The 24,004-nt window shown below is 35.2% G+C and overlaps 2 protein-coding genes across 3 annotated transcripts in view; one reads left to right on the forward strand and one right to left on the reverse strand.

Moving 5' to 3' along the window:
- LOC111692143 (keratinocyte proline-rich protein-like) overlaps positions 1–7,037 on the reverse strand; it is a 13,248-nt gene extending 6,211 nt beyond the window's left edge. Inside the window, exons 1-4 of the mRNA XM_023455909.1 lie at positions 6,947–7,037; positions 6,258–6,499; positions 6,035–6,177; positions 1,337–1,933 (exon numbers count right to left, since the gene is read on the reverse strand). Coding sequence (XP_023311677.1) covers positions 1,337–1,933; positions 6,035–6,177; positions 6,258–6,499; positions 6,947–7,037 — 1,073 coding nt within the window. The remainder of the gene's footprint in view (positions 1–1,336; positions 1,934–6,034; positions 6,178–6,257; positions 6,500–6,946) is intronic.
- A 204-nt stretch (positions 7,038–7,241) lies between these two features.
- On the forward strand, positions 7,242–23,968 carry LOC108905995 (ankyrin repeat domain-containing protein 50). Of its 2 annotated transcripts, none has more exons than XM_018709110.1 (16): positions 7,242–7,353; positions 7,901–10,415; positions 12,737–12,856; positions 14,876–14,965; positions 15,751–16,154; positions 17,153–17,343; positions 19,317–19,415; positions 19,477–19,660; positions 21,718–21,898; positions 21,958–22,174; positions 22,238–22,447; positions 22,530–22,732; positions 22,790–22,943; positions 23,000–23,168; positions 23,221–23,435; positions 23,492–23,968. In XM_018709110.1, the coding sequence occupies exons 2-15, from the start codon at positions 8,169–8,171 to the stop codon at positions 23,390–23,392; spliced, it is 4,641 nt and encodes a 1,546-aa protein (XP_018564626.1). In that variant the 5' UTR covers positions 7,242–7,353; positions 7,901–8,168; the 3' UTR covers positions 23,393–23,435; positions 23,492–23,968. The 2 variants fall into 2 exon arrangements, with proteins under 2 accessions (XP_018564626.1, XP_018564627.1); XM_018709111.1 differs by lacking the exon at positions 7,242–7,353 and adding an exon at positions 7,696–7,711.
- The last annotated feature ends 36 nt before the right edge of the window (positions 23,969–24,004 follow it).

Below are 24,004 nucleotides of genomic sequence, written 5' to 3' on the forward strand. Positions count from 1 at the left end.
ATAGGGGTTTGCATCCGGGGTTTCTCACTCCTGTATCGACAAATATGTACGGCATTACTGAAAAATATTTCTATAATCGTAAGTCTTATTATAGAAAGGCGGTACAGTAGTAAATAATTTGTATTAAGGAGAAAATAGTAGTAAAAATAAAATCAATTCTTGCAAGTAATACTTATTTATTTGCAAAAATATATTTCAAGACATTTAGAAACATTTGTTTGTACGGCATTTTGTTTTTGTTGATTATTGTTGTCAGTATTATTAACAAAATATATTAATGCCGTACAAAAATTTTTCACCGTGAAATCCTACTTTTCAGAGGATTTTCCTATAGTACCTAAGCACATGTTTCATGAAAAATGTACGGCATGGACAAAAATGTCATTATTTTATAAAATAGAATTAAAATTAGTGAATTTGATGTTGGTTCAAATCACCCCCATACGCTACTTACAAATAGAGGGTTGCACCCTGTATTCCTAACCCCTGTATCAGCAAGTACGTACGGCGTCGCTTAAAAATTTATCTATGTATCGATCAAAAACTTGCAATATAAATGCCGTACTATAATAAATCACCAAAACCCGGGCTAAAATTATCGAAAAATCAAAAATTTTCCTGGCTTCCGGTATTGCTATTTTTGTACGGCATTAGGTCGAGGTTCATTTTTTTTTATATAACCTATATACTTTAGAATGCCGTACAAAAATGTTTTGCCGAAAACCACCCCCTTGGTGAACAAACAGGTTTAGCTTACCTGTGTACTCACATGTACCAACAAGAATTGACGGCATAGTTTCTAAAGTTATTGTTATATGTGGTAGTATTGATTTATAAGTAATTCATGCTGGGTCAAATGACGCCTTGAATGGGCTTGTAGTCTATTGGTAATGTTTCATATCGATATCCAACACAAATTTTTAATAAAAAGTATCCAAATGTAACTGTAACTCGTAGAGCTATTCGCAAGCTAATTATAAAATTCCATGCCACTGGTGATGTAAAGATAATACAATGATAACGATGTTGCTGCTGTTGCAGTTTAGTTATGAATTCTGTACAAGGCGATCCAAAGATGTCACTCAGGAAAAGATCAAAAAAGAATTTTAGTATACAACAAAATCTATCCATTCAAACCAGTGTCATAAATTGCTTGATGGAGATGATGGTCGACTTTTGTTTATAGTCTAAGATACCGAATTAAATCGACCTTCACCCATCGAGTTTTCTAAGGACATTTGAATTTTGAAACAAAACTTGATTTAGTCGACGTCCAATTTCCCTGCACAGCTATTTTTATTAATATGTAATTATAATTTAAAATACATCGACTTACGTTTTAGGTAATGGAGGCTTGACAGGGGGCGAGTGGATCTTGCAACGAGGCGGGGGACTGCACTGGGGACAGCAACATTTCTCCTGTTGGGGTGACGGAGGAGTAGGTGATGCGCAACAACACTGCGGCAGCGACGGCGGAGGAGATTCCTCCGTTTGCGGGGGATATCGTTCTTGAGACAGCGACGAGTACCGCTCCTGAGGTCGTGGTGGACAACGACAATCTGGAGGTTGCGGGGGACAACGGCAAGCTGGGGGTGGCGGAGGGCAACGACAATCTGGAGGTTGCGGGGGACAGCGGCAAGCTGGGGGAGGCGGAGGGCAACGACATGACGGAGGTAATGGGGGGCAATGACAAGGCGGCGGTTGTGGACAGCAAGTGCAAACCGGCGTAAGACAGCGACAACCCGGAGGGGGGCTGTTGATCCGGGAACATTTACAGCACTGAGGGGGCGGGGGGGCTGATCTGTAGTTCTCCCGACAGATGAGGCAGGGAGGTTGTTGGGACAGGGAACGTATTTTCGCGAATCTCGGGGTGTTGTCTGATTTTTTAGAGCGGTAACGAGTGTTTTCCGTGCAGCAGCAATTGGTTGGGCTTCTGGAAAGATAGGTTTTATATATCAAATATTAAGAAACTGAATAGTGTCTGCACGCCAAAAAAAAGTATTTATTTCTAAGTTATATTTGCTTAACCAGAAGTACTACTTAAAAAAGTAAATAAATCGAAACAAATAGGCGACCATTAGTTTTTGATCACTTTGGTTGGTTTAGATAGACTTTCTATAAAAAATATTTAAGGAAAGGTTGTCCCATATAACCTATGAGTTCAGTCAAACTCCAAAATACTTCTATTACAATATTAAAATTAACTGAAAATTTATTTTCTTAAAGAAATACTTTATGCTTCATGAAAATATATAGTTTTTTAGAATCAGTGAACTAAACTTTTATTACTGGTGGTCAAAATGAAGGTAGAAAGACATTGACGGCGTGGCGTGGCGCAAAATCGCGTTTTCTAAAATATGTTTCAAAATTATGAAACTTAAGCCAATTATTTATCTAATTAAAGGCAAATTTTCACAAAATTGTGACATAAACACGTTAACCAGTCCAGTGGCGCCTCTTGACATTGAAAATTGGTGAAGCATATTCATTGATTGACTAAAAAGAATAAATAAGTGCAGCAGGCGAAAATTATAATTTTTTTAAAAATGAATCCGGAAATTTTTAGTTGCATTTGCAATAATACCGAAAAACTGACGTTCGCGAGAAGGATTTTCATTTAGATTTTATAAAAAATAAAAATATTAGTTCGGCTTGTGGATTTCTACGCACATAGTATATGTATGTTCTAAAGAAGATACGTGGTTACGATAACCTCGCGTGACTTTCCCAAAATTGTTAAATCCCTCCTTATTCCATACGCCCGACTTTATACCACGTCATACAGAAAAGTTTTTTAAATAAACACTTCCACACAGCCACTTACACTCCGGATACCATTCATTCCGAAACTTTCGGACGACACGTTGTCTCGCAATTTAAAAAATCCTTTTTGTCCTTCATTTTCCATCTGGAAAATGGCATTTCCAATAAAATACACACTGGATCATACATAGGAAACATTTCTACAATTATTATACAAAACAAATATTAACAAAGAACCGTTATAAGACCTCTTTTATGCACGCGTTTTTCTCCTCTCAACGCGGAGTTGACAGAAACGCCGCGTTTCAAGATACCCTGAATAGAGTTACTACGTTTATGCATTTTACGCTCGTTTATTTGCTCTCGCGTTTTCAATTCTGTCGCGATGGCTTTACAGAACGCTTGGCGACACGCGTTCCGAAAAAGCACGAAAGTATATCGGCGTTTTTATGCAAAGCGCTCTTTGTCGCAAGTCCAGTGGCTCTGTCTGTCAAGAATAGTTTTAGCACAGTTTGTTTTAGTTTTAGTTTAGCTATTGATCAAGCGGGACATGGATGCAATGGACGCAATTGAATTCTATTTCTATTAATTGGATGTACTGCCCATCGCCTCTTACGTTTTCTATTACATATTTTTTTATAGCACAAATACANCTAAAAAGAATAAATAAGTACAGCAGGCGAAAATTATAATTTTTTTAAAAATGAATCCGGGAATTTTTAGTTGCATTTGCAATAATACCGAAAAACTGACGTTCGCGAGAAGGATTTTCATTTAGATTTTATAAAAAATAAAAATATTAGTTCGGCTTGTGGATTTCTACGCACATAGTATATGTATGTTCTAAAGAAGATACGTGGTTACGATAGCCTCGCGTGACGTTCCCAAAATTTTTTTAAATAAACACTTCCACACAACCACTTACACTCCGGATACCATTCATTCCGAAACTTTCGAACGACACGTTGTCTCGCAATTTAAAAAATCCTTTTTGTCCTTCATTTTCCATCTGGAAAATGGCATTTCCAATAAAATACATACTGGATCATACATAGGAAACTTTTCTACAATTATTATACAAAACAAATATTAACAAAGAACCGTTATAATAGTGCACTGGGCGACGCGTATCGTATAAGGCAGGCGATGGGCGATGACAATGCTGCTTCAATGTCCGCGTTACTCGTTCCTCCACGTTGTAGTTTGCTCCCGTGTTGGCCGCCTCGTTGCCATGACAATCGCCGTAAACAACGTTACGAAGAACTGATTGGTTGGACCAAAATTTTAAATAATATCTTTCTATTGTAGCTATTTTTTGTTGGTCTTTATCAAGGGTGATGTTGGAACAAAAAAAGTACAAGATATTTCTTAGAAATATATTATTTTACAATTATAAATATGTCAGGTATGTTTACTTTATTAGAAAGGTATTGCAAATAAATTTCTAAAAGTCCTATCAAATGAAGTACTTAAAACAATGTTTTTCTATGCCTAAAATCGAAAAATAATAGGAAAAATCACTACGTTGGTCTCAAGAAACAGTTTGTCAACGCTCTGGACAAATATAGTGACTGTTTTCAATATTTAGGAGAAAAGTTTCCAGCGATAAGTGATGCGAAATTGAAAGAAAGTATTTTGATGGACCTCAAATTCCAATAACTCTTATTCGAAACGAAAATTTCATTACAAGGATGAATGACACTGAAAAAGCAGCATGGCAAAGTTTCAAGAATATCTCTCGGAACTTTTTAGGAAATGATGAGTGGGGATTACGAAAATTTGGTTGAAGAAATCTTGAAAAATTTCAATCAGTTAGGTTGCTTGGTGAATCTTAAATTATTGTATCTCCTACACTCTCACTTTTACTACTTTCCTGAAAACCTTAGAGACTACAGTGACAGTGAAGAACAAGTAAAAAGATTCCATCAAGATATAAGTAAAATGGAGAATCAATACCAAGGAAGGTGGGATATCAACATGATGGCAGATTTCTGTTGGGCACTATAAAGAGAGGAACGAATTAGAAATAGACAGAAGAGAAAGAGAACCCCACTGCGTAAGTCATTCGAAGAGAAAATAGTTCACTATAAGAGAAGAAAAGTGGAAGAGCCACGTCAAAGAAAGCCTGGTTCGAGTCAATCGAATTTATTTGGAAGGAATTCATATCCGTGACATTTATTCAGATTTTTTTGGGATTCATGATTTCTACTTTTTTTTGCTCTATTTTGCAATTTTTACAAATTTTTTGAGTCATGAGACTCAACAGACTTCACAATCAAATTCTACTCGACAACATTTATGGGAAGAACGCTTGATCCAATCTAGATAACCTATTTCTGTCATTATTGTCGTGTTTCTTTAGGATTCTCATCACTCCACACATGCAAATTATGAAAATTTACAACTCTGTTCCTTGTAAAACAAGATTCGTCGGTACAAAACAATTTTTGAAGCATATTATTATCTTCTACGAAGCCATTCACCAACCAGCGACAAAATTGTAAACGTGCGTTGGGATCTAAATTTTTAAGTTCTTGAGCTGAAGTTAAATGAAATGGCTAAAGAAGTTGTTTTTACAGTTTTGTGAATATTAGATACATTTAATTGTCTTGATACACTGCGGACACTTTATAATTTGCATTTGTGGAGTGATGAGAATCCTAAAGAAACACAACAATAATGACATTACCTGATAGCCACAGCAATCAACATCTTGTTTTTATCGCCTACTGAATTCAAAGATTTTTACATTTTTTTAAATTGTTTTTGATTTTGTGATTTTTCACTATTATTTTGCGATTGTTGCAAATTCTGGGGAATGCAGCTTAAAAGAATTAAGATTTGAATTGAGTATAATATCAAAATACATAAGGAAACCCATTTGATCAAGTTTAGAACCAATTTATTCGATTTTTTTGCCCACATGTCATTTTCGGCTATTTTTCACATTTTGCAAATTACTCCAAATTTTGAGGGTGTTTGATCTAAACGGACTTCAGATTCGGATTCAACACGTGAAAATACATAAAGCCTATTGGGTCAAATCGAAGGTAGGTACAGATCACTTTTTTTGTGCCATTGTAATTAATTATTAAATGTTGCTGGTATAATTCAATGCTAACTGGGGCTCATTGAGTAGTAGTTTCCGCAATATCAGCAGTTAGGAATCTTGTCTATCAAAACACCTTGTATGTTTTTTTATAATTAATCTTCTTCTCCGCCACACTTTCTCTTATTAAACTGAAATATTGTTAATAACTAAAAAACTTACTGTTTTTGCTTAGGCATCGTATGCACCCTATTACAGTAATTTGCTATCTCTCTTGGTAAAGGAAAAGCCAAACAGTAACGATCCTTCTTGTCAATATTCGACTTCTTATCGGGAATGTAACTGCAGGATTTCACGATTCTCACCTAAAACCACATGCCGATCCTCAAATACCCCTTACAAGAGTTCTTTTTATGTATTCTTTTAGAATTTACAAAATCCTTACTTGTTGGTTTGTCAAGAAGCAGATTTGATATTTCTTCGATTTATCTAACGCAGGTAAAACTTTAGCCGGTTTGGAGATGCCTTTTTCGCATGTACAACTTGGCGTAGAGGCCACTCGACAAGGTTTAGATGGTGAAGAAAGTAACTCTAACCCTTGAAGTAAACATTTATAGCAGCGGTCACAAAAAACCTCACCTTGGAAAATTTTTGCGGTACATTTGTCTAATCGTTTTCTGCATCTATCTGTAAAAACAAAAGGAATTTAGAAAAAAATTTCACTGGAAAATTTTTAAAAGATTTGAATGTGAATGGCAAATTTTGACAAAATGCGTTAAAGGTATCTGTGTGGCACACCGCTATCGCCTGTTAGTTATGCTATCTCAAGATAGATGGCGCGGTGTATCAAACTCGTAAGTAATTAAATTTTATATTTGAAAATCTATGGATTACCTCATTATTTTTCAATTTTTCACAATAGTCTCAAAGTACAAAGGAAAATATTTGTTTAATATAAATTAGCAGTTTACTTTATGTTAAAAAAATATGGTGGCAGTTCTCCAGATTCTATTCATTACAATTACAGGTGGTACTCGTGAGATGTCGCTACCAGTTAAATTAATTTTATTTCAAATATCCAAGAATTTCGCAAGGTGCTCGAATTCTTAGATTTAAAAATATACAGCTACTTACAACAGGTGAAGCAGCACTTGTGCCATATTTTATTTAGAGTTATTATGTCTTCCGTTTGGTAAACGCCACATCCGCATCGAGCACATGCCATTTTTTAAGAAACAGGTAACAAATAAGTTTAATCATGCTAAATTTTTAAAAAATCCATAACTTTCAATGAAAACTGAAATATGAAACTATCACTTGAAATTTTGAAAATTAAACTGACATTTCGAATGTCGCGGGTGATGCAGCGTCAATAGTTTTAACGACATCTAGTGGTGAACTTGAAACATTACATTTGACAGTGATTATTTTGTCATAACCAAGAAATAATAAAACATTCTAAAATAAGTAGTAACATTGTGTGGAAATACTGTGATTCTTCAGTGTTTTCGCTTTTATTCATCAAGATAAATGTTTTCTGGGTAAGTTCTTTAATTATTTCTTTATCTGGGGATATCTCTAGGTGTGGGTGTCGTAGATGCTATAATGGGGGGTTATTTTTAGATTGTATTTACTTTAATAGTGAACCTTATTTACTTTTTAAATTATTTATTGATACGCGTAGAAGGAATAGCTTTTCTTCCGTGTAACGTCGGTAACGAGTGGGACGAAAAACCATTTTGGGATTTGTTTTTGTTAGAGGAGCATGCTAGAATGGACCTTATTCACACATCACCCATCCCACTGCATAAAAATTGGAGATTAATATTATATCTCGCTTTTAATTAGATTCCAGGACTAATTCGTTGGCGTAGTAAAGATCGTGTGTCTGTTTTTTGCGTTAGTGTAATATAATCTCCTTTTTAATATTATATGAGTCATATTTGTGACCTTAAAAACTAAATTTGCATCATATGTCACTTCATTTCATTAATACTTTAAATTTATCGCCTGTATATCTTAATTTAGTTCAATTTATCTTGGGACATGAGAAAATTGTATTAAGCATTTGTTTTTCTTTATTTTCAGATGCTTGATATTAATTTTATGTAACTATATCACAACATAACATGGCAAAAACCCAAAGGAATATGAAATATTACATAAAATGTAGCACATTAATCTTCACCAGGTGAAATAAGATAGTAAAGATGTAATTTTGTATAAGTAGTATGTGTTAATTTTACCAGATACGTAAAGGAAACGTTAAGACTGCATGAAAAAAGAAAGGTAGATTTGACGTCCTAAAAAAGACAAATAAACAAAGTAGATATATTTTTTAAAAAAAGAACTTAAAATGGCTGCCCAAGAAGATAAAAAGAAATTCTATTGCCGGGAATGGGCCTTTCAAAAATTGGCCCACTGCTTAGACCAACGGCCAGTTTCAAAAACATGTGGGGCTCTTTTACTGGGTGGATCGGGATGTGGCAAAACCACGTTTTGCTCGGAGCTGTGCTGGCCGTCGCAAGGTCCAGCTAGCAGGCAACAGAGGGCCCTAAATAGACGTTTACTTTGTTATCATTTCTTGCAAGGCCATAACGAGAAGAGTTTGTCTTTGAGTGAGTTTGTCAGGTCACTTGTAACTCAGATTTTAAATCATTCCACTGAAAGTCACAAGGAACGGAGCATGAGGAGGAGGTTAGCCCAGGAATCTCAGAAGGCTGGTGAGGCAGGTAAATGCCTCAGTCCTAAATTGGTTAAAAATATTTCCTACGAGCAGAACCTCTCCGAAAACTGTAATTTGCCTCAAGAAAGTTTGTACAGTAACGTATACTCCGACAACCTACTTTCACCAACGCTTGAGTCGAAGAAGAATAGTGAGACACCACCTATACCTAGTTTGCCTGTGAATCCACGTACTATCATAGCTGACGCTTATCTGGAGAAGCTAAAATCGGACCCGGAGATACAAATCGCCTTGAGAGCCAAAAACATTGAAATGAATCCCGACGACTGCCTTAAAAGAGCCCTGTTGTTCCCTCTGCTCGAAATAGACCCTCCAAAAACTTCCCTGTTTATACTGATAGATTCCATCGACGAATATTCCTTTGTTTACTCTAATTCAACGTTAACTAGATCTAAGCCAAGAGAGAGAAGCTCACAGAGCAAAACAATTGCTGAACTGTTGGCCAATCACCATCATTTATTCCCCCAATGGTTGCTGTTAGTGTGCACCGCCAGGAAACAATCGAAGAGCATAGCGAAGATGTTCACTGGATTTAGAAAGCTGAGCTTAGACGACTTGAGGAAGTCGCAAGTAGTGCGCGATGTGCAGCAATATATCCTAGCAAGGTTAGACCAAGAGAACAGTTTGCGGCAGCACATAAGCAGGGATACCGCTGAAATGTTGAATCAGCTGCATATTAAGAGTAACGGCTGCTTTCTATACTTGGAAAAGGTGTTGGACGGTGTGTCTGATAATTTTATCGTGCTTAGGGAGGTTAGGGAGATACCCGGCACTTTGAACGGCCTGTATCTGTGGTTGTGCCAACGCCTGTTCAACCGGAGGCAATTCGCGAAAGTCCAGCCCTTGTTGAACGTCATCCTAGCCGCAAAATGTGCTTTAAGTGAGACTTTGCTGTATGACATAATAAAAGTGTACAACCCGAAGATGAACCACGAGGATTTCAAGAAGAGGTACCACTTGCTGAGGAGGGTTATAATAGTGTCAAAAAGCGGAGCTATTCGGTTGTTCCACCACTCGTTTGCCGAGTGGTTATTAGATATTAAGCATTGCACCCAGAAATATTTGTGTAATATCTACCACGGCCACTGTATCCTGGCTATGTATTACACGCTGCACGCAAAGTTGTTGAATAATCAGGAAATTTACGATTACGCTTTCCACCTCACCAGGATGGAGCAATACCTAAATGAAAAACCTTCGCAGAAGTGCTCCTCGCTCATGTACAAATTGTCGCAGGAGAAAAACAACTGTTTGTCGCTTGGGGAGAACAGTCTGGAGAAAACGTCGACTGAAATTTACTCCGACTTGAAGGCGCTGCAAGAACTAACGAAGAACTACGAAAAAGAACTCAGTTACGAAATGGACAACTTGGAAACAAGTTTTGTGGAAACGGAAACTAGCCAAAACAACTTGGACGAGTGTCAATTCAATATAGACCTAGGGCTGGGCAAGATGGAGTCGAAATTCGAGAGCATAAACTTAAAGAGTCCCGTATCTGATAAGAATCCGATATACGCGGAGATAAATAAGATTCGGAAAGGCAAACACTCCAAGAACATCGACATGGCTCAAAGCATAGAGAACAATGCTCTGCAGAATGACTTCAGTTCTTCCACTGCCAACAGCAATACGCTCCAAGAGTCCGCAACGAAAAGTGTGATAGACGTGCATACGTTGACGGTGTTATGGTTGATTAACAGCGGCTGCAACGTCGAGGAGTGTCTTTTGGAAGGTAACGAAATGGCCGGGGTTAATTTTGGAGCGTTCTTACCAACGGATCAGAAGGTGTTGAAGTTGCTGCTCGAGGCAGGGGCTGTCGAACAGGCTGATATCGATGGCTGCGAATACGAAAGTCAGGTAGGATCGATTTTTGTACTCGGTGTTTTTATCTTGTGCCGGAAAATAATTTTTTAATATGAGCAGATCACAACTATTCAATATTTGAACAATTTGTCTCAAAAACTAATGTGCTTATTTAGTATACAGGGCATTCAGAAATCGTGATCAAAAAATTTTTGAGTTGAACTTACTTTCAAAAATAATGGTACAAGTTCCTCTGGCTTTTTTTTTAATTAAGTAATATTTTTCCATCACTTTTTTTTATTAAGCATGTAAGTGCTATAGGACTTCAGGATTTTGATGATTTTTTTTGTCACAAGTTAATGATAATGCACCAAATTGGAAAACTAATCGCATGACAGAAAAAATGTTAATTAAAAAATAATTATAGAGATACGAAACTCCTATTAAGTTTATGAACAAATTTCTGGAACTTGTACCATTATTTTTTAAGTAAATCACCCCCTAAACGCTTTTTTTAATAATTTCCAGATTTACAGCATTAATGTTTATTAAGAAGAAGGTCCTTTTGTTCTTTTAATTGCCAGTAAGAAAAATGTTTCATTAAACTATAATTAATTTCAATATTGGTCTTAACTTTATCTTATTATTTGATTGATTACAACCTTTTCATACATTTATAAATAAGGATGTCCTATTTTAGAAATACCTCACCGTTAATCTTGTATTAAACTTGATTACTCCAACAGATCATGGTGGATAAAAATTATGATTGTAATTTATTGAGCAATAATATGCTCTTTGTTGATATCGATAATAAATATTGGACAAACATTAAATTTAATAGTACAATTGACCTTTTCCTTCAGATATTTAATTGCATGTGTGTTTTTCAGTGTCATTACTTTCAATCTTCTAATTAGGCTGAGACACGTACCTCTCGTTTGAGATAATAATAAATTGAATGAAGTTACTCAACAGTTTAAATCATCTTGAATCCAAAGCGGTTAAATTTACTAAGAGACGATGTAGATAAATGACTGTAACGAATTGTTCCTCAGAGCAAATTTAAAGTAATTTTTTATCACCTCTGACAATTGCAGCAATTTCACAGGTGATATAACTGTTCATGGAATTGTGACCACAAATTAATGTCGGTTATTGGCATAATCTATTCTTGTACTTTTGCATAATTTCATAGAAAATCGTACATCATCTATTTATAATTCAGTTGAAGCCGAATCACTAATTTAATTTTTTATGCTTTTTAAAATTGTTAAGTGGAAAGTTTGTAGACATTTTATTTCTACTTGAGTTAATAAAAACTAATTTTTTAGCTAGTAATTTTCATAATGAGGATACAGATCTTCTGTTTATTACTTGTTTGAGAATGTTAAATATTTTACTTAAATTTGTTTACATAAAAATAATGTCTGAGGTCATAATATTTAATTTGTTTAGGTCATGTTTTGACCTTTTGAATTTAGAACTAGATCGTCACATAACAGCTGGTATGATATTGTATTTACAATTATTAATAGTTTTTATACTGGTAAATATTTAATAAAATTCATCGCTTCTCTTTGAGTAAAACCATTACACTTTTCAATGTTTTTAATTTTATTCCGGTACTGTTAAATTAGTTGTTGGGAAACCTACGTACTTACCTAGTAATTAAACTAAAATAGTTCAGGATTTATGTTAGGTACGAAAAAATTCCAAGGTTATATAAACACAGCCGACAACTCATACTTTATAGGGTAAATAAAATAATTGCTTGAATTGGTGAGACGTAGTATAAATTATAAGTGAGGAAATTGATAAATTTTGACGCTCGCTAATCAAGATCAATTGCTTTGGGTGAGATTTAGATCCACTATTTTATCATGAAAGAATTAAGTTTTATTTACTTCAGAATTATTTACCGATTTGTTCTAATAGGAAGATAGATTTCTTAATTTTGTTAAAAGTAGTTCACCATTGTACTTCATTGTTAAAACATGAAGTTCGTAAAAGGAAAAGTATTGCGTTTGTTGAAATTTTTTAAAGGCCTGTACGTTAAGAAAAAGAGACGGGTAAGACTAACGATGTACATAAAGAAATTCTGTCGGCATGCGAAAAAAATACACCTTTTCCAGATATGTCATATTTGGCAATTTATGTTAGTGTGGAGTTTCTGCAAGATTATTTCTTTTTAAATACTCTATAAACATTTATGCGAAAATTGAGTTAAATAAACACGGCCAAATCGTTATTAAATAATTTATCACATGTGATTTTAAAAATAGCATTGCGAAAGTACACATTTACTTTGCGATGGCTATTCCTTACACCAGCATGCGAATTTTTTCTCACATTTCCGTTTCTGTGTTCGCCAGATGTCCCTGGCTAGTACCTCCAGCGAACCGAGCCCGGAACCTCTCTTTGGGGTGCACGATCTGCACGGTCAGGCCGCTCTGCATGTGGCCGCCAGACTTGGGCAGGCCCAAGTCGTAAAGGTGAGTTTTAAACTTATTACAGGCAGTTGTTGTAACAGTAGAACACCGTCTATAAATATCTGTGTCACCGAATTTGTTTTTGTACATTTAAATAATTTATAAATAAGCCCGCCTGTTGGGAACAGATGTGAGCAGTTGTGGAAAATATTTGGATCAAATTCCAGATTGGTGTATTTATTTTCAACTGAAGGTCCTTGGGATTTATTTTTTCTAATCAGTTTAAAAGTTAATAAAAACTGGAATAACAAATAGATACAGATCACAAGACGGTTTTCAGCTTCTGTATAGAAGTCTTTGGTGCAGCAACCGATTTGTATGTTTTAATTATTTTGAACCAATAAAGTAGGTCAAATTTTATCGTATTTTTTCTATTTTTGGGTATTTTGCACACTGCAAAATAAAACATTTATTAAATGATTACTAAATAACCACAAGTTGTTGTTCGTTGGGAGTTGTTTTTAACAAATTTATTGTTGTCTAAAGTAGATGATAACTACATTACTATAAAACACTTTTCACATTATATGTATATGTATGTTTAAAAAAACGTTGCGCTTTTACTTTGAAAAGAGTACATTTCTTATTTAAATTTGTCAAATCTGACTATATGATGAAGTATGAAGCGACACAAGGCAGGTGTTTGTGGTTAAGCCAAAAATGTGGTGTTTTAATTACTAGATGGCATTCACTACATTTACATAAATGTGAAAAAGTATCCACACCTGTAAGCAAATATGCTTATACATACACGGTGTCCCGAAATTAATACAACAAAATTTGGTCACAGATTCTTAAGACAAATTTAGGGGTCTCGTATTTTTTATTTTTGTCAAGTGTCGAAGTTACAGTCTCCTGGAATCCCCCTCTATGAATAGTATTTTTCTATATCTCAGAATCCTATTGTATGAAAATCACTAAATTTGGTACACAAGACACAAGAGTTTTATGACGTGGAATCTGATAGTGCTAGCTTTTTGGCGGGAAACCCCTTAAGAAATTTTTTCGTGGGCCCTCTTGTCTTTGAAGCCAAAGAAATTTGGTCGCATATTTAAATTTCTTAAAAATTATTAGTCAGTCCCCTAGAAAACCATTGAATTTAGAAACTTTTCGTAAAACACAATGTTTTTGAGAAAAATGGCAGAATTTGTTCGTATGCATATCGTGATTTGCCATTTTTCTCGAAAACATTGTGTTTTACGAAAGAAATATCAAGAGACAAAGAAGTTTCTAAACTCAATGGCTTTCCAGCGACTAATAGTTAAAATAAAACAGTTGTAACTGTCTGTCAAAAATAATATGAGTATATTTGTTTATGGGTTCTACAAATGCTTTAACTTTGGTGATTATGTCAAAAAGTGACATCTATAGGCAAGTACTAATATACCAAATATCATTAAATATTACGAATAGTTTTAGAATTTTTTGGAAAACAACAACATTTTTGACCAACTTTAACATCATCTAGCGGTTAAACAAAGCAACTTGGAATAGAGATAGTAGCTTTAAAATGCCATATTTTAGGATACACTGCATGCATCCGCCCTGTGTCAGTTTATTTACAAATTGTATATAATTTATTATTTACTTCATCTTTGAAGACTTGTAACTTCCTTAACATTCGTTAAATTTTGTCTAAAAACAACTAATTGATTTGTTTCCATTTTTTTTTATTTTTTTATTTGTGATGTTGCAAAATATCCAAATAAAGGAAAGAAAAAGTATTTAAGAAATGCTACAAATTTTCAGACAATTTCAGAATAATTATTTTCTTAAAAATTTATTTTTTCAGTTTTCTGTGATTTAGAAAAAACACTTTCTCAAATCTAATTTTATTGGGAAATTACATGCCTTTCATATTATAAAAAAAAAATGTTTAAAATCTGTTTAAATGTTTAGTCATCACCATTTTACAGAAGCTTATTCTAGATTATTACATCTGCTTTTTTTGTTATTATTGAGTGGATATTACATTTCATCGTTAGTAAATTCAACTTTGAGTTGAAATTAATAAACTTTTAGGTACTTTTGGAAGCTGGCGCCAATGCAGACCAAGCAGACGTAGATGGATGGACTCCACTACGCGCCGCGGCTTGGGGTGGACATACAGAGGTAAATAATCAGTTTCTGTTAGAAATCAGGGTAATCTTGTGTAATATTTCGTAAACTACGTATCAACAAAGATAAGCAATATATAACTGATATGGTTAATGCAGAATTCTTAGATTACAGAGTAGGTTTGAACCCTTTTATTGTGTCACCTTGGATTAATTATAATCCATTTTGAAACGGTATGGAGTAATAAGAGCTTTTCTATATACACAAATCATTTAAAAAATCGGTCGAGGTATAACTTCCAAGTTTATCTTGTTTGCAAGTTTCAGACGTACATAAATAATTTCTTCATATATTTTAATATATAACATGAGACCTTTATGAAATACCTGTATTTACCAAACCACAGAAATACGTGATATTTAGTAGCATTTCATACATAAGTAATTTTTGTACTGCGGATTATCGGTGCATCTTGCGGACAAGATTAGTTTGATCAATGTGTACTTATACCTAATATCATATATTTTCTAGGTGCTTTTGTATCCATCCTTTAGAAGTATATCTTTTATCTGTTTCATTAAATTACCTTCAAACTCCTAGGCACGTATTTTTAAAATTTAGTTAATATCAATTACGAACAATGACAAATATATTGTGGGAGATTATAGTATAATTGCAATACAGATATTGTGACTCATACAAAGCCTTAATATTGTATTAAAATATGATACTGTTTAATCATTATCCTAATTGAAAAAGAAAAAACAATACATACTAAAATATACTCGATAAGTCATCAGAATTTCAGAACAAACTAAAGAAAAAATTCTCATTCACAGGTGGTAGAGCTGCTAGTGCAACATGGCTGTTCCCTCGACAGCGTCGACGCGGAGAACCGCACGGCCCTTCGGGCCGCCGCTTGGTCCGGGCACGAAGAGATTGTTAAGATTTTACTGCAAAACAGGGCGAACGTGAATCTTACCGATCACGAGGGTAGGACCGCCCTCATCGCGGCGGCTTACATGGGACATTCGGAGATCGTAGAACACTTGCTTAATTACGGGGCGGATATCAACCACGCGGATGCGGACGGCAGAACGGCCCTGTCGGTGGCGGCATTGTGCGCACCGAGAACGCCGGGAGTTAGCGTCGTTTCGACACTTTTGGAAAGGGCGGCCACGGTCGACCACAAGGACAAGGAGGGCATGACCCCGTTGTTGGTGGCTTCGTTCGAAGGACACAAGTAAGTTAGGAACACAAAAGGGATTAGTTATGGTAGGATCATATTCGATGTAAAGTAATAAATCATTGCCTGTCAAGGGATCCAGTGCAGTACGGTTTTAAGGGGTTTAGAAATTGAATAATTTCTTTATGCATTGTGAAGGGATGAAGGGATCAGTTCACGTCTGGCACCCTTGTTCCTACAAAAATTGTTACCTATTTTAAATGTAATTTATTATAAATTTAATTTGTTTTTTAAATTTCACATATATACTACATTTCACCTCTGTACGCCCCATTGTTGTTTACTTGTTTTTTTGGAGGCGGTCTCTGATATACAAAAATGAAATTAAAAAGATCTGGTCCTTCTGCGATGGTCTAATTCTTCACTTAAAAAATAAGTTTCAATATTAAAATAAGATCTCTCTCTAGAAACCTATTTGTAATAAAATGAGCATGAATTTTTTATGTTTATGGTAACATTTCTCTTAATCTTCGTCTAAACAACAGGAATTTTTCACGCATTTCTCTTCTGGGGAAAATCGTTGATTTTCAGCATGCAAATTTTTCTAAAAGAAAATTTACCTTGGAAAATCTGAAAAAAAGTAAAATAAAAATACATCTATTAAATTAAAGAATCAAAGAAGTGACAGACTCACGAAAAAAACCCTTGACAGTCGATCTCGAAAGCAAGTGTAGGAAGGGTGTTACAGTTCGTACAATATTTGTTGAGATAGAATACCAAGAAAATTACCGAAACTACTGTAACAATTTACTGTGGCAGGGGAGTGCATTGAAATTTTCAGCCAATGTCTTTCTACCTCAGGTGTCGAATGCGGTTAATTCCAATAAAGTGATGCAGGGGTCTTCTTGGAATTCTATCTCAACAAATATCGTACGGGCTGTATATATCGTTTATTTCATTACTTTATCAAGTAACACCAGTAAAGTGACGTTACGCACAAATTGTTAAGGTTTTTATATGATCTAGATGGTAATGACGAACATTTTTTTTTGCAGGGACGTGTGCGAACTGCTCCTAGAAAACGAAGCGGATGTAGATCATTGCGATCACGGCGGAAGAAGTCCCTTGTGGGCGGCAGCTAGTATGGGCCACGCTCCTGTCGTTGCATTGCTACTCTTCTGGGGCTGTTGCATAGACTCTATGGATTCGGAGGGAAGGACTGTATTATCGGTAGCCGCAGCACAAGGTAAGACTTTTGAATTATTATTATCCTCCTACGTTTATTTTTTATTTTAATGTTATTGTACTTGCATTGCTATCGTTTACAATTTATAATTGATTGATTTTTTTTACCCGTGATTGATTACACCAGTCCCAAATTTTTATGTTGACGATTCAAGATGCCTTATAAGGAATTTTCGAATGTTAATTATGTGATCTGGAAAATAATTTAACACGCAATAAAAGAGAAGATAAGCAGCATGATTTATCGAATTTTAATCAGACCAGGTTCAGAAAAATAATCCATAATAAGGTTAAAAAAATTTAAGCGGGATTCTACTTATGAAAATATTGATACGAGTTCCTGTGTCACTTTTTATTCAAATATTGTACACTTAATCTCAGTACTGACCAAAATAAACATCAAAATACTATTCCCAAAGGGTTTAAATGCCTTAATAACTAAAAATAATTATATTTGTGATTTTTCTAAAAGATGAAATAACTTGGTACTAACATTTTAAAATATTTCTTTAAAATTGCATTATACATAAAGTGTAAAAGTGAATAATTAGGGACTTTGATCCTTTTTTATTTTTCTTGTTCCTGGGCTATTGTGACAAATTAAAAAAATATATCCTGAACGCATTGTTCCTTAACATTTCCTATCTTCTTAATGAAAGACACAAAATTTTGAATAACTTTTATGCACATAACCTGCCAACTAGTTTTATAGGTTACAAATAACTAACATCACTGCTACTGCTAAACTTAACTACTGTCACGCAGTAGTTCAAATAGTCAATACTAATTATGTTGCCAAGAATTTTTTTCAAAAAATCTATATAAGCATTAGGCCGATTAAAAAAAAAGACTATTTTTTTTCTTCAAAATCCCCTCTGAAATAGATTCAGGGAGGTGAGAAGAGATGCCTGTAAAAATCGGAACTCTTAATATTAATATTTAGAGGTCGCGCATCGCGATTTTCTATTTTCCATTTAAATAACAGGAAAAAATTATTTTTCAATTTCAGAATTTTATATCTTAAAAATCAATAGATGGATTTAAATGACCGAAATATATTCTTGTAGGGAACTGAACGTATTACAAAAAATGTCGCTTATCATTTTTTGATAAACCTACTCGTACAAAAGTTATTCAAATTCAAAGTTAAATTTATGTTATAATTATACTTTTTTCTTCAGTTTCAGGTAAAATGAAATATTATAAAAAAAGGCATTAAAAGTCAAAACTGATATGTCTATCAAGTCTTTCAAATTAATATGACTGAAAAACCCACCATTTCTGGGAAGAATCAATTAAAATCCTTTTTATTAAAATAGATAGTATTTGAAATTTTTTTAAATTAAAATAATTAATAAATGACTTTTCGGTTGTGATAGTGGAAAATTTTAAAATAGGGGGCTATTTAGGGTTTGAAAAGACCCCCAAAATAAAGAATTGAATATTACCAATAAATATAAAAACTATTAGCATTCTTGATACAGAGAAAGATTTATTCTCATGACTAAAATAAGCATGTTGAATTAGAAAATTCACCCTTAAGCACGCTCAGGGGGTGGAATCATCCCCAGAAATAGAGAATATCAGAAATAATTGTAAAAATTCTGAAAAAATATTAAGATAATTCACATGGTAATACTTTTTATATCAATTGGTAATATTCAAATTCTTCATTTTTGGCATTTTTTCAACACCAAAGTATGGGTGATTTTTAAAATTTTCAAAATACTAAAAGCTATGCTCATTTCAGTTTTTTACGACAAGTAATTTGCAACCAAAAACATATGTATTTTTATGTATTTTTTAATTCTTTGCGAATTGTGAAAAAATGGGCGAAAATGACAGGTTTTTGCAGTCACTTTTTACACTTTTCTACAAACTTTAAAATTAATCTTTATTTTTGTGAATAGAACAGTTTCTTCAATTTTTTGCTCATAGTGTCTGTATATCCTGTGTAATACAAAAATTTAATAGGTTGCGTTGAAGTCGTACGGCAGCTATTAGACCGAGGCTTAGACGAGCAGCATCGTGACAATTCCGGTTGGACGCCGCTACATTACGCCGCTTTCGAAGGTAGATAATTACAAACCGATAAGGTTGCTGGACTTTTACACTTTATTGTATTCGTTATTAGGGCACCAGGACGTATGCGAGGCCCTTTTGGAGGCAGGAGCGAGAGTTGATGAGACTGATAACGAAGGGAAGGCTCCCCTAGCGCTAGCCGCGCAGGGCGGCCACACCTCTTTAGTTAATTTATTTATTGAAAAGTATAATGCTCCCGTGGATCAGAGACCGCACGACGGAAAGACTGCTTTAAGGTAAGCGTTAATGCCCTTACAGTTTTTCTTTATTTGCTACCATTGATTATATACCGTGGATGTCTATTGTATTGAAAACAATGAAAAGTGGGGTTAGGGGAAATTACATAACCTGTTTATAAGTAGTATTTGTTTTTTTTTATACTATTAGTTGTTTTATTTTCTTTTCTATCATCGTGATGAACAATTTTAGCCAATTTGGCATGTCGGGTATAAAGAAACGTAAAACAAGGAAAAACCTTATTACTTTCATAATTATTCTACGGAATAACTTAGGAAATGTAAATGTATCTTTCTCATCAAAGAACTGGCCAAATTTGTTTTTTTTTCCTCTAAAAATATTAACTAACACACTTTTTCCATTCCGATTAAGGGTTCCTCCAAAACATGCATTTTGAATACGACAACCGCTTGTTCAGGTGTTGAAATACGTTGATCTTGTAATTTATATTTGACGTGTTAAAAACGAACGATTCTTTATAGTGAACTAAAAGAACTGGTTCCCTATTCTAAAACAAAGTAGTTTGTGTGAACTATTTGTGTTGATTTTGACCGATCTTTTGTTTCGGTCTGTTAAAGCAAAAAGCAGCGCATTCGTTTCGTTCATTCATTATGTTTGCTCAACGAAACGAAGTAATGTATAATTATTCGGATCGGACTGAAATAGTTTGCAAACTAAAACAAACAATTTTTCAATACATACGTACGATTGCGATGCGGACAAGAAAGCAGGCTCACGGAATATAAAAGTGCATCTATAATTCCTAGAATAAGGGGTTTTAAAGTTTTAAAGAAAATCAAAAAAACTGTCTATTGTTATAACTTTGCCGGCAATTCCAACGGCAAAACAGTGAGACTCTTAATACTGACAACTGTGCATATAAACAAAGGCTGGAGAGGCTATTGTACTTTAGATCGATTTGTCTTTGTTTGGATATTGACTACAATATTTACACTTTGCTTTTTTTACGTCTTGTTTATCGAAATGATCCCATAGGACACTTTTGTTACGACTACCGTTTTAAAAAATAATGTGAAATAATTAACCCGCTCTTAAATATTACTAATTTGAAATGATTGACATTTGCTAGTTTATTTCTACTCCCCCCTCTAAATGTAAATTAATCTGCAAGCACATTTCACCGAGACTGAACAATCGCAATCGCGCCTGGTAACGGGAGAACCAGAGATGCTTTTGCTAGTGACTTGCTTCGTTGAATATCTAAAGTAGTTCGCAAACTAGATTTAAGAACTAGTTCATTTGGAGCAAGTAGTTCTCGAGAACTAGTTCTACTATGCCCATCACTACTACCATCGTATTCGCTACTAGTATGTTAATTAATTGCCTCAGCGAAAGCGTTATATCATTGAAGTGGAGTAAATAGGTCTCAGGTATTTTTTAGTTAAGTTATTTTGAGGTCTCAATTTTTTCGATTTTCTGTTTTATTTTTTAAGGACGTTATCAAATTTAGAGCAAAAAGGGCAAAAGGGTACAAACACGTTTTTGTGGCAATGCATTTTTCAAAGTAATGTCAGTTTACCGTTTATTACTACGTTTCACAACACTTTCTTAAATAGTTTGTGTTTAAAATACAAGTTTTGGAAATATTTTTAATTCTACATTCACTGATGTATCACTGGTAACAATTTAGGTAGGTACTTATGTTTTTCAGATATATTTCAGCCATTATGAAACATTTTTTAACTTTGTTTGGTCTTCTAAAATTGACATTTTTATGAAAAAGTACAGAAAAAGTTGCCATAAAGAAGCATGTTCGTTGCGCTCTACCTTTGATAAAAACCTGAGAAAAGAAATAAAACAATATCAAAAAAATGTTTTTTTAAGAATGTCTCTAAAACTTAAAAAAATGTATGATTTGTTCATACGATTTCAGTGGTCCCTTAATGGCATAACTTTTTTGTAAAGTGAGCCAATCGGTATCTCTTTTTCCGATAGTTCCATGGCAGACATTATTATCTCGCATGTCTCAACATGGTATTTTAAAAAATGTGACATTTAATGACAAAATTGCCTCCAATATAATTTATTGTTTTAGGTTGGCAGCTTTGGAAGGCCACTACGACATAATCCAAATCTTGGTGACGAACTCAGCCGATATCGACTCGAAAGATGCCGACGGAAGAAGCACTCTGTACGTATTGGCACTTGACAATCGACTGGCAATGGCGAAATATTTCCTACAACACGGCGCTGATGTTGAAACCAGAGATTTAGAGGTAAACAATTATTTAGATTAACATCTGCATCGTTTCGAAAAATGTTTTTTCTTTTGCAGGGTCGAACGCCATTACATGTGTCTGCCTGGCAGGGACACACGGAAATGGTAAACCTATTATTAACGTACGGTAAGGCGCAAGTGGACGCCTGCGACCTGGAAAATAGGACGGCACTGCACTCGGCCAGTTGGCAGGGGCACAACGACATCGTAAAGATACTGCTTGAACATGGTGCTCTGCCCGATCATACTTGCAACCAAGGAGCGACCGCTTTGGGTACTGTATTTCCGGTGTTCCATCATAGAATTTATTTATTAACGTTTTATACTTTTTTTTTAGGTATCGCCGCTCAAGAGGGACACGAATTGTGCGTTGTCGCTCTGCTGGAACACGGCGCAGACCCCAACCATTCGGACGCATGCGGTCGGAATGCTTTGAGGGTAGCCGCCAAGTCGGGGCACAGGGGGGTTGTTAGACTGTTGGAGGAATATAACGCCAGATCCCACAAGGTGGCGCATACTAGCAGCAGTGCAAATTCCATAACGTCAGGTAACAAACCCGTCTGTTTCTTTATAACTTCGATTGAGGATCATATTTAACGGGGGCTGAGGTTTTTATACTTTGTTTTCAGCTTCCACGGCAGAAACCAAGCCGTCGTGCGCGATACTGTACCCCGGAACGGGCGGCACCAGCGACTGGTCCGACCAGCAGCGCAGGTCTATGGTTTCACTCGGCAATCACAGTTCCAATTCCAAATCCAGTTCCAATTTGACGGGTTCGAGTCATTCCAGCCGGCACGGCGACCGGCAAAGAGAAACCACGCAGAATACTCAAGTAAAAAATCGCAGAACAATATCCAACGATTATTTTTTAACTTCTTTACAATTTCAGCCTATGTCCTTCACCCAACAACTCCAGCAGTGTTCGAGGGGCGGCAAAACCAGACCCTTAAGCAAACTGCTGTCTCCCTTGCAGAGCGAACCGCAAAGTCCGATTTACGCTTCCCCACCTCTCAGTCCCGTTCACGATGCACCAAATATGTTCGGTGAGGAATAAAGGACAGTCAATTTGAATTTCCCATTACGTTATTTTCGTTTTTAGGTGCGATGAACATCTACCAGCCCGTCTTGAGACACAACAACTTCGCCAAGGCCCCCGACACTCACTTCGCCCGCGATACGCATATGAGGATAATCCTGGGCAACTCCAGCAGTTCTCCTTTCGGCAAGGACAAGAAGTCCGACCAGTCCCAGGACAACGCAAAGTCTAAGTGAGGCCGCTTACATTTTTTCCATTTTCACCGCTAACTCGTGTGTTTTTAGTAATCAAAAAGCGAAACGGAACGGCATAGTCACCAATCCGGCGCTGAGGTTGGTCGCCAACGTGAAGAACGGACTCGACACGGCAGCGGCAAACCTGAGGAAGTCTGCGTCCGGAGCGAACCCGGCTTCGAAAACTAACAGTTTTCATTGGAGGAAAGAAACGCCATTATAAGTACGATGGAGACTTTTCGCAAAATCTACTAGTCAATATTACGGTACATTTATTCGTAGGGTTTTTGATTGATACGATTTTATTCTTACCGTTTTTTAGGTTTTAAACTGAACTCGAGAAGGAAACTTGCTAACAACACTCACCTAGTCTTAAATATATCAAAGAAATAATTAATAGACTTTATTTTATCATTTATACTTTCTGTGGTTTGATATTTTCAGCTCTGGACCTTGAGTATATAGAAAAAAAAAGGGATATTATTAACGCACGCAATCACCCGCCTGTTTCGGACAGTTTAGGCATTATAGTCCGTTTAGGTATAAAGGAATAAATACGGGGTGTAACTTTGAATAGGGGTCATATCTATGAGGAGGCTGCCTTTGGCCTTTAGAAACACATATCATAAATTTGTTCTCAAATTCGGTCCTGAAAACTGAATTTTTCTTGTTTTTTAAGAAATTTAACAATGAAGACACACAAACACTGAACTGAGAAACGTACGTCATGCAGAAAGTCACAAAGTTATCTAACATCCACCATCTGGCTATTATAGTCTTTCCGAAGTCAGTTGAACATGTATAAAAACACCTAGCAATAAAATTTAATGAGTTT

This window comes from Anoplophora glabripennis, unplaced genomic scaffold (genome assembly GCF_000390285.2).
Source record: "Anoplophora glabripennis isolate ALB-LARVAE unplaced genomic scaffold, Agla_2.0 scaffold242, whole genome shotgun sequence".
NCBI lineage: Eukaryota > Metazoa > Arthropoda > Insecta > Coleoptera > Cerambycidae > Anoplophora > Anoplophora glabripennis.